Source organism: Plasmodium yoelii (assembly GCF_900002385.2).
Source record: "Plasmodium yoelii strain 17X genome assembly, chromosome: 8".
Classification (NCBI taxonomy): domain Eukaryota; phylum Apicomplexa; class Aconoidasida; order Haemosporida; family Plasmodiidae; genus Plasmodium; species Plasmodium yoelii.
Genome location: NC_036180.2, coordinates 205,001 through 217,680, shown reverse-complemented (window position 1 = coordinate 217,680; position 12,680 = coordinate 205,001). Strand labels below are relative to the sequence as shown.

Here is a 12,680-nt window from a genome sequence, read left to right as displayed (position 1 = left end):
TGATAATTACAACAAATTGATAATAAGACAAATAAATTTAATTTTTTTTAGCAAAATGTGTAAAAAAGTTAAATACAAAATGATAAATATATATAAATATTTATATAATTGTGAAAAAATTGCATTATCAAAAAAAAATTCTATAAAAAGTTTAACTTTTTGTTCTAAGTTTCATGAACTTATTATCCTCTTCATTATGGATAAATGATAAAAAAAAAAATTAAGAATTTATGAAAAAACAAAGTAAAAATGTGCCATAGGAAAAATACATAATATTACAAAAATTAATAAAATTAATAAAATACTTTTTTCAATTGTTTATTTCACAATGATCTAATAAAAATACAATATTTTTAACAAATACGTGTATTTATATTTGTCTATTCGTGCATACATTTACATACAAAAAATATATATATATTTTTAATAATTAAGGTTGAACATATATATTTTTTCTAAAAAGACGGAATTGTTACATGGAAATATAAAATGAAAAGGGAAATATTCTATTTATTAAAGAAATAAGTAATCAGTTATTTTTTATTTATTATTTTTTATGTGTGCGAAGAAATATGTAATTTACAATGTTCCACATGCCATATTGAATATAATAATTTTGGTATTAAATCATATGATATCGTTTTTATTTTTTATTATATATTTTTTTATGTTATATATCTCATATTTCTATCATAACCATTTATATTATGAATGTACCAAAATAATTTTATGTTTTCTATCGTAAGAATGTTTTAATATTTTAAGAATTGTCATTTTAAAAAACCAAAAAACAAAATACACTGTCTGAGAAAAATACGCACACTGGTAAAGCACATTTATTATATTATATACATTTTATATAAATAAAAAAAATAATCTGGTAATTTTTTAATAGCATTATTTTGGGACAATATAAATTGTAAAAAATTGTGAAATACAACTTTAATGAACAAACCTGTTTTATATTTTTTTCTTAAATTCATATATTTTTATCAATTAAGATAAAATAACCATTAAAATTACCCTGTTGGTAATTTATGGTGAACATGTATAGTGTCGCAATTTCACTATTTTTTTTAATTAAATTATATTAGCCGAATTTTATATTCGTTATAAATAATATAAGGTAAAATGAAATATTTATATATTTTTTAATGGTATATAAATGCATTTAACTAATGCGCACACACAATATATTTTTCTACATGTATGTGCGAATTATCATTTTCATTAAAAGAATGTATATTACCAAGTTACTATAATGAAAATATTCATTCCAAGACACAAAAATTGCGTATTATTTTTATATTAAACGTGATAATACATTCAAAAATGAATCACTTTGTTGCAGTTGTTTGTGTCTCAAAACATATGATCTAGCTTCAATATATATTTTTTAAGACGTTATTTGTATTTTTGGAAAAACAATAAAATTACCATATAATAACATAAATTAGCTACTGTTCACCTTTTCATGATATATGTAATGTTGTTTTTTTTAACTTGTTTTGTTTATTAAACTGTATATTTCACATTGTTATTCATGAACGGATAAAAAAACGGGAAACTATCAATAAAATAAATATTTATTAGCAATAGTAATATAAAAATATAATTATCAAATTATATATGTGTAAACTTATTCTATAATCCCCAAAAAATGTATTAGTTACTATTTTGTCATAGTTTAATTCAAAAAAACATGTTTTATATGATTTGGGTTATATATATTATTGTTTTTTCTTAATGTACATAATTTGGGGTTAATCTTTTCATCTATACTTAATATTTTGTTTTATATTATTCAGTTTTCACATATATATATGTAAATAATAAAACATATGATTAGTAAATATTATATAATAAAATAGTAGAAATGAATAATTCACAAAATAATAAAAAATGAGAAAATTTATGATTGGAATTTCGTTATATGGAAAATACAGAGTCGTTTGCATTGAAATAAATGTGGTATAAAAAATTAAAGATTTTTCTTAAACAAAAAAAATATATTATATTTATGTACAAAGTGGGGAAATGCGTGGTATACATGGCAAAATAAATATCATTTAACAATGTATATTGTTGCATTATTTGAAAATATGAAGGATGAAATCTTATAAATATTAAATAATCATATTGGACTTTAAAAAACTGAAACTATAGAATATTATATAATTTTTTCCAATTTAATATGCTTAAATATTTTATAACTGATAAAACATAGAATATATACGAAAATTTAATATTTTGAAGAAATTTGTCATTAATTAAAAAGAGAAAAAAGATCACTTATCATTTACTAAGTGATATTTCTTTTATCAGATTTTAACAAATAATAAGTGAATGCTATATATAATAGTATTGTGGATAAAATTATGGTACCCAGGAAAAACACACGAATATATATAAATATGTATGTAATAACCCTGAAGGATACAAAAGATAAATAATAAGAGTTAAAATAAGATATAAAAAATAAAGCAGAGTATATAATAAAGGTGTTATATAACAATTTTAATAACTACTAAGTAAATCATAATACTATCAAAAAAAAACATAAATTGGTGATAAGTAAATGATAAAATAAGGTGAAAATGAATGATCAAGAGAAACGGAAATATGCAAAGGTTATTGAAAATGTTAAGTATTTTCAAAATGAAAATATTTTGCTTGAAAATTTAAATGTATTTCATAAGAATAACATAAAAAAAGACAATAATATAGTTATAGAACTTATTGATATATTTTTAGATGATAATAATTATTGCAATAATGAAAACTTTCTTTTTGATTATAACTTGTTAAAAACAAATAAGGAAATAAATTTAAATATAACAAAGAAAAATAAATCAAAAATTGCAAAACAATTTAAAATAAATGTTAAAAACAAACATGTAGAAAAGGTAAATGAAGATGATATATATTATTTTGCGTTAAAATCGAAAAATATATGTAATTATAATCGTGAATTTTTAAATGCTAAGAAAATATTATTTGAATATATTTGTAATGGTGTACTGGAAAAATGTGTAGATATAAATTATTTAATAGATAGAATATATGTCGATTTTCAATTAAAAAAAAATAATACTTATCATTTAATTCGTAATAATGATATTATAAACATTTTAATAGAAACTATTTATAAAATTTTTATTAATAACATTGATCAAGAAAGTAATATTTATAATGACGAAGACGAAGAAAATGACGAAAGTAAAACAAAAAGAATTACAAAAAATCAAAATAAAACAAGTGATAATAATATATATTATTGTAGAAATGAGATGCAAAAAAGTTATTTGACATATTCAAAAGAACAAAGAAAATTAGAGGGGGGGAAAAATAATGTTGGTAGCAATGAATCTATTAATTATTTAGAGTTATTCAAAATATTAATCACTATTGATAAAAGTTTTGTTAAAAATATATTTTATATTTTTTTAAAAAATATTGAAACATTAAAAATAAAAAAAATTAATAAGGTTTGTAATAAACTTTTTATAATATTAAAGCATTTAATAAGCTATTTAGACGAATTTGAAATAGGAACCATTTATAATATTTTTTTGAGTAACGATTTATGTAATGAAATCAATCAAAAAAATAACACCTTGTATAATTATATTATTATGCTATGTTTAATAAATTTGAGAAATGTATACAATACATATAATATGGAATTATGTATGAATATGATTTCGGAAAAATTAATTATTGACGATAAGGAAAATTCAATAAAGGAAAATTTGTGCTTAGCCATGATTGATATTAATAAAAATGAAGAAGAAAATCAGCACCAAAATAATTCCTTAGATGTGTGTACCCATAATAGTTTAGAAGAAGAAACTGATGAAAAAAAGGAAGATTTTTCTTATAATAATAACGAATTAGATACTAACTCATATTGCAATATTGAAAATGAAAAAGATAATAAAATTACAAAGACATGCACTAGTTATTATAATAAATCAACAATAGAAAACAGTGAGAATGGTTCCGAATTTACTATAAATAATAAAGAAATAAATAGGAAACATATAATTTTATTTATACTAATTTTCGCATTAAAAATATATGATATAAGTTATATTAATGGATGTGTGCATAAACTTATTAAAAATTTTTTTCATTTACTAAAAAAATCAATGCATTTTATGATAAATAAAGTTTATCATATTATAAAAACTATAATCTTCATTTTGTTATTAGTATTTAGTAACTTGAATATTAATAACAATGAGACCGTTGTTTATATTTTAAAATGCATAGATATTTTGCTAAAAATTTATTACAAAAATTTGGTGTTTAATGAGGAATATCATGAGGTAAGGAATAATATTAGCGGCAGTAATTCTAATAGTTATGCAAAAAATCATAAAATATTTGAAAAAAATACTATTGAATTAAACAACAAATGTGCTAATAAAGAACCCCAAAGAAATAACAATGGAGAAGAAAATGTAGAGGATAGCTATTCCGATGAAATAAACATTTTTGAATTTAACATATCGCCTATTTTATTGTTTTTGATAATTCATATAACTCTTGAATATAATTTGAACAAAAAATATGTGGAGGATCAAAATAGCATGAATCATAAAATAATGAGTTTGTCATTAAAATTGAAAGAAAAATGGATGTTATACCTTAAAAATTATAATCGTTTTTTTCTAAAGTATTTAATAAAAAGAGATAAAGATATTAAATTATGTAGGAATAATGTAGATGGTAATTATAAATATGAAGATGGTGTAAATGTGTATATCGAGAATCTAAGCATAATAAATAATATAAGAAATGAAATAAAATATTTGACTAAAGAAGTCGATAATTTTTTTGAAGAAGATATATTAAATATTTTGTGTTTAAATAATATATTATTTTATATATATGAAATGTTTAATCATATTGACTTAATATATTTAATTCGTTTTTTTAATTTATGCAAAAATGTGAAGTATACATTTTGTTGTATAAATATTGAAAAGGTAAGGAATAAACTAGATATTTTGCTAAAGTTGAATACAAAATTATGTATTAATACATTTGAAAATTTGAAAATTGAATATATATCTAAATGTAGTTATATATATATAAATGCATTAATATTATCATTATTTGAGTATAATTTAATTTATGTTTTTAAATTTATCTCATATTATTGTTTAATAAATTCATCCGAATTGATAAAATTTTTACCAGCTTTATTATTTATTTATAATTTACCATATGATAATTGTTATATAGATAATACGAATTTTAAAATAAAAACATATCAAAATGTGTTATATTATAACCAAAGAAATTTCTATCGTATCTTAGTAATCAGGAGTTTAATTTTACACGCACTTTCAAAAATAGGATGTAGCGATAGCAATATTCCAATTATTTATAACTGTGTATGTATATTATTAAATAAAAATGTAAATGAGATTGAGAATAAAACAAAACCATCAACTTTGGAGGATGACAATATTTGTAATGAAAAAAACATGAATTATGAACAAGATTTTAGTAAACTACATTATTTATATTGTTATGATAAATTAATTGATAGTAACGAAAACATAATGAGTAAATACTTCAAATATATCGAGACCATTTTGAATAATCCTATAGAAAGCAGTAAAGAAAGTGAGAAAAAAGGAAGTAGTTTCAATAAATTTAGTAAAAATGATTATATAGAAAATGATACTGAAAATGACATACTAGATTGTGTTAAACAAGATTTAGATGTTCTTTTCGATTTGAAAAATTTGTTGATTTTGCTAAAACTTAGCAGGTTTTATAATGTCAGTAACTATATAGATATTATTATAAAATTAATAAGTACATACTTTCGTAAATATAAAAACAAGGTTAAATTGAACAACGTATACAATAAAATACAGAATAATATAATAAAAATAAGCATATTAGTTTTAGTTGCTTTATCATTAAAAAAATATGTAGAATTTGAAATTATTTATAATTTATTAAAAAAAAACTTTTTAAAAAATAATGATTATAGCGATTTTAATGTGTGCAATACGAATATACTTTGTTCTGTTATTATTTTTACAAGATATTATATAAATTATTTAGTTTATAAAAAAAAAAATATGTGTAATGAAGAATATGATATTTTATATCACACAAAAATTAAATATATTTTTAAAGATTTCTCTAAATTAATAAATTTAAATAATGAAAAAATATCAGAAGAACTTATTAATCTTGTATCTTCAATTTATTCAATATATTATAAAAATAATGAATATATTGAAGCTGAAAATGTGAAAGATGGTATTATCTCCAATTTAGAAAATGGTACTAGCATGAAAACTGAATTTGATGTGGAAAATAATGATAGAAGCTTGGAAAATAATAATATGACATATTACTTAAATTTTTCAGAGAATAGCAATTTAATGAGCCTTTATTATGATAAACGTTTTGTACATGAGTCATTCTTAAAGTGTAAAAAAATAAACATTTATGAAAAATTACAAAAAGTTATACTTACAGATGAAATTAATAATATTTCATTATATAATTTAAAAAATAACAACAAAATAAATAACAACCACTTGATAAGAGTTTTATATAAACTGTTTAATAAAAATATTAAAAATGATTCAAACTCAAATTTTAATTATTATGTTAAGTTGTTATTTACAGAAAACTTTAATAATATTGACGAAATAATTGGAATTTTTAAAAATTTACATTTTTTTAATGACCATTATATTAATTTATTTTTTTACATAATTGAATGTTTTTTTGAAAAGTTAAAAAGTAGAATAAAAAATAAGGAAGAGTTTATTATATCTATTGACGATAAAACAAATGAAGCAACAAATTTGGTAACTCGAAAAAAAAATAAAGAAAATATTAACACATATGGAAATAATAGTGATATATCTAAATCATATAAAGAAACCATTTCAAATAAAGGATCTGAAATTAAATCTATAAAAAAAGAAAAAGAGGAACACAATGTGATAAACAAAAAAGTAAAACAAAATTTATCTCATGAAATTATCTGTAATAAAATATATGAAGAAACAAAAAAAATGATAAATGATGAAAATTTAAACATATATGTATTTTATCCGATATTATGCATATTATGTAAGTATAATAGTTATATAAATGAAGTTATAGATTTTTTTTTACAAAAAATTGATATGTATATGAAAGAAAATGACACAAAATTGAAGGTTGTAAAAAATGAAATGATTATATCATTACTATGTTTAAATTATATACATATAAACATTTCCGAAGTTCCCCAAATTTGCAAATATTTGATTGGAATATATAAGGAGGCATCAAAAGAAAAAGGAGACGAAAATCGATATATTAAAAATACACTTTTATTTTGCTTAAGTTCATGTTGTCATTATACAAATTTAAGCACTGATGATATTATTACAATTTTAAATATGCACATTGAAAATTTAGAATATGTGTTAAACTTCAAAAGTTGGAATAACGATGAGACTGATAAAAACGGAAATAATAACTACACAAATTACAACCAAAATTATGTTGAATGTCAATCAAATCTAAATATGGATTATAAAAAGGAAGAAATAAATAATTTAGATAAAAATGAAGAAAGCTTGAAAACTTTTGATGATCTTTACTTTTTTATTTCGATAAACAATTTATGTTTTTATTTATATAAACACTATAATAACACAAAATTTGATGAGCTTATAAAACATATATATAATATTATAATAAATTATTCTAATGAGAATATAAATAATGTTATAATTACCATTACAAATATTATGATGTATTTATATATAAAAAAAATAATAAATATTTATGATATTATAGAAAATATAAAAATTATAATAAACCATGTAAGATTAAATATTCAGTATAATTCAAAATATGTTGTATATGGTATGTGCTCATTTTATCGATTTATAAACTTTTATTTAAAAAAATATTTTGGGTATTTTTCGTACGAGACGGATGATGGTAAAAATGAAGTAGTGGAAAATGTGCCTAATAATAATATAAGGGAAAATAGTAATGAAATAAAATATGATGATATAAAAGAAATAATGAAAATGTTGTCAAATAGGGTAAATATACTTATTGAAAAATATTTTGATGAGCTTGAAGATAAAAATATAAGTTTTCTTTCCTATTTTAATTTAATAGGGTTAAAAAGTTTAGGGGAATGTATGATATCTGATTGTTTTGATTCTTTTGATTGTTCTAATATGACAATTTTATTTATAAATAGATTTATAAAAAAACATTTTGAAATAAAAAAAAGTATTAATGCAACGAATAAGATATTTGCTGATAGTGACTCATCTTCATGTTCTGAAGATAATAAAAAAAAACATATAAATAAAGAGATTGGAAATGAAGATATAATAGATAGAGAAGCTCCAGAAATATATAATAATTTATTTATATACAATAATAATAATCACAAATTAAATAATGATATAATAATTAGTGATAATAATACAATTCTTATATTTGTGTATTTGTTTTGTCATAAGTATTATGAAGAATTAAATTGTTCATTAATTAAAATTGAAAATTTAGATAAAAATAACATGTTGTATTATCTTTTTTCGAACTTAATGTGTATTGAAAATTATTTAAGAAAATTTCTCCAAATTTGTAAAATTATAGATATAGAAGAAGAGTTACACATTTTACAAAAAAACAAAAAAAAATATGAAGATATAAAATTGAATATGACAAATAATAGAACTGGAAACAAGATGTATTACTTAAATTTTTTTAGTGATGAATTATATGATAATTTAAATATATTTTTAAATACAATGAAATTAATAAATTATATAAAATTTGATGTTCAAATTAAAAATATAATTTTAAACATATATTCTTTTATTTGTAAATTTATAACAATTCTCTACATAATTTTAGATATAATAATATGCAATATTGAAAAGGATGTAGATATGGAAAAAATAAAAAGTTTTTATAAAATTTATGAAGAAGTTATCAAAAAAGTTCAACTGTTATATGAATGTAGAATAAGTATATTTAATTATTTTTCTATATATAGTGTATTTAATAGTTCATATAATCATATATTTTGCAACTTTAGTAATAATTTTTATACGTTAAGCACATATGAAAAATATATGTTTATTAAAAGTATAATAAATTTTAAAAAAATAAAAAAAGAAGAAATAAAATTTATTTTTTTAAATATTTTCAAAAATTTAAAACTATTTCACCAAGACACATCCCTATGGATTTACACCATTTCAATATTAAAAATATTATTAAAAAAAATATATATAAGCGTGAAAAAAAAAAATAATAAGCAAACAAAAAATGAGAAAAATAGTGTTAATTATGATAATTTAGGTTCTTATATTAAGTTGTCGTTTGTTACATTACTTGAAGAAGCTATACTAGCAGTATATAAGGAAAAATATTACAGCTATTATTCATTAAGTGATAGTTTTAGAAAAATTGTGAATGAGAACAAAAGTGTTGAATATGATATTCCGAGGATAGAAAAACACGATTACAATATAAGTAGGACAAAATTAGGCAACTATTTAAATGGAAAAAAAAGCAAATATGAAATTGGAAATGATTATAATAATGAAAACAATGGTTTAGTTAACAAAAAAGTTATAAATGATGATGAAAAACACAAAATACTATATTTAGATATGCCTTTTAGTATTATGATGTGTATATCTGATTTTGTTTATTATTTGTGTAAATTAATAGTTAAAGAACAATTAGAAAACGAAATAAATATTGATGAGCTAATAAAAAATTGCCCTATTCTTATTCAAGGTTATGTTCGACTGAAATTTAATGATTCGTATAAAAAATTAAACATGATTAGAAATAAAATATTATTTCATACATTTGAGTATAATTTTACATTTAAAGAAAATTTTCAAAATTTTTACTATGTTGAAGAATCATGTAAAAATAATAAAAAGTTATTGACACTAAAATTTAATTATCAGAAATTAACTGAATATTTTCAAACAATTTTTTTGATAAAAGAATGTATATATTTATCATATATATATAGTCAATTTAGTGAAAAACAACAAATATTAGATAACTTATTGCAAATGTGTGATGCTAATCAAATTAATAAAGAATATCTATATATATTAATTACATCATTTACATTATTTTCTTTTAAAAATAATAATAGTTCTTTTTTCATAAACAAATTTATGTACAATTTTGATGTTGCTAATTATTTAGTTGATGGAATTTCCACTTTTTTATTTGAGAAAAAAATCGATTTGACACAAAGATACAAGAATGAAAATAGTGAAGAAGGAATTTATAATTATTTCAATGTCTTAAATAAGGAAACCTTTCAAAATAATACGAATGGTAATGTCAACAAAAAGTTAATAAGTGATGATAGCATTAGTAGTAATCAAAAAAATAACGTTAGCAATTTAATAAAAACTAAAGAAATGAGTGAAGAATACCAAGGAAAGGATATTAATATCTCTAAAATATTTTACATTATTGAAGAAGAATTAATAAGAACTAAAATGAGAAATAGTTTTTTTAAACATAAGAATAAATTACTAAAGGAGGAAAATTTAACATATGAAAAATTTTTAGAAAATGATATGTTTTTTTTAAAAAAATTAGGAATATTTTATTTAATAAAAAATAATGAAGGAAGAACAAACTTAAGAGATAAATATAAAAATATATTATCCTTTTTTTCTAAAAATGAAAAAGATGATATATTTATAAAAACTTATGATATATGCAATTTAAATGACAAGGATATTGAAAAATATGCATGTACTCAGGATATTATTGATAATTCCTATTATAACAATAATTCCTTTAACAAAAAAAGTGAAAATAATTCTTTTGTTTCTGATGATCAGGAATTAGTTTCAAAATATTTCACTGTCCCTTTATTTATGAAGGATGTCTTTACGTTTTTTGAACTTAGCTTAAATAAAAATATTATACTAAACAATTTTAACGAGTTATTCTATAAAAATATTCCCAATATACAAGCAAATAAAAAAGAAAATGAAAAAAAAAATAAAGATAACAATAATGATGATAATAATAATGACTGTAAAGATGACGAAAATGATTCGTGTTCACTTATCTCTGATGATGAGAATAATGTAGACAAAATATTGTTCGACGAAAAAAGAAATAAAAAAAAAAAAATATTATTTTATGATAATGCCATATTAAATTATTTAAGTATTAAACCACAGTTTTTAAACAATTTTGAACTATATATAGCAAATGTTAGTTTTATTAGCAAATTAGTACGAAGTTTTTTAATTGAAAATAATAGTATATCAAACAAAATAAATATTGATGAAAATTCCAACTGCAATGGATTTTCTCACCAATTTTATTTAATTCAAGCTTTTTTTAATAATTTGTCTATATATTTCATGAGTTTTACAAAAGGTTTCATTCTCAATAATTCAGAATATTTATATCCTAATTCGAAATTACACCTTGTTTATAGGGTTATAAATTTTTTATGTGAAAATTATACAAATAAATATTCTTAGTTTTTTAATAATTAATATTTTTGATGCGTATAATACACGGAGAAATTGTTTCTGGTGTAAGTGATGTGGTGTTTTTGTTCAAATTTTGTGCATTTATTCTATTTTTCACTTTTTTTTTTTAATTATACTATGTGTTATACATGCTTTGAATATAATTACCCCCCAAAATATATTCGTATTTAGTTTAAATCGTAAAATATGTATTATATGTATATATGTTTATGCCTTGGTAATAGGCGTATATTTTAAAAATACACAACATAAAAGTTATAAGAGAAACTTTATAATGGCTGTTTCAGTGGGACAGAAAATAACTTTTTTTCTTTATAATTTAAAAAAATAAAACAATAAATTATACAAAATTATTATTAATATATATATTATTTCCCCTTAACTATTAAAGTTTTCTATACTAGAAAATATTTTTCGATCTACATGTAATTGGATATATTTTTATAATTTACAAAATTTTTTAACATCGCTATTTTTTTTTTTTTTTGAGAAAAAATATATTTTTTAAATTATCAATAACAATTAATAGCTGTATTTATGGGAATTTTGTAAATATAAATAAATGGGAAAAATTATGTAAACAAATAATAATTTATTCGGTATGTATTTATATAAATATGTATATATATATTGCATACAAATATAAGTGGAGACATGAAAACAAAAAATGTATACCATACTTATATAAAATTTATTAATAAATTAATTAATTAAATATGGAAATAAATATATACATTCTTTTTATTTCGAATTATATTTTTACATTTTTGTATATATTTTGAATTTTTTTTGAAATACGTTATTTTATATAATGGATATTTTGCATAATTTTGGCATTTGTTTTATATGTTAGCAAAGGTATTAATTAACATCCTATAAAAAATTCATTACTTCATAGATATGATATATGTATATATATACATATATATTCATAAATTTTGAAGTAATTTTATGGTTTATAAAAGAAACAAAGAAAACTCCTTGAGGAAGTAAAAAAAGAATCTTTGTTTGTAATACAGATGAAACCCTGAAATATTTGGGAATTTTTTGTTGGTTTAATAATTTTATATTTTTTTACATTTGTTCAATAAAATTACTTATAAATTTGTAATTCAT

The 12,680-nt window shown here is 19.2% G+C and overlaps 1 protein-coding gene across 1 annotated transcript; it reads left to right on the top strand.

Moving 5' to 3' along the window:
• Positions 1 to 2,597: 2,597 nt before the first annotated feature.
• PY17X_0804400 (conserved Plasmodium protein, unknown function) lies at positions 2,598 to 11,552 on the top strand (the record flags this gene model as incomplete). The annotated part of the gene is made up of 1 exon (XM_720874.2): positions 2,598 to 11,552. One exon carries the CDS (start codon positions 2,598 to 2,600, stop codon positions 11,550 to 11,552), a length of 8,955 nt encoding a protein of 2,984 aa, XP_725967.2.
• Positions 11,553 to 12,680: the final 1,128 nt, after the last annotated feature.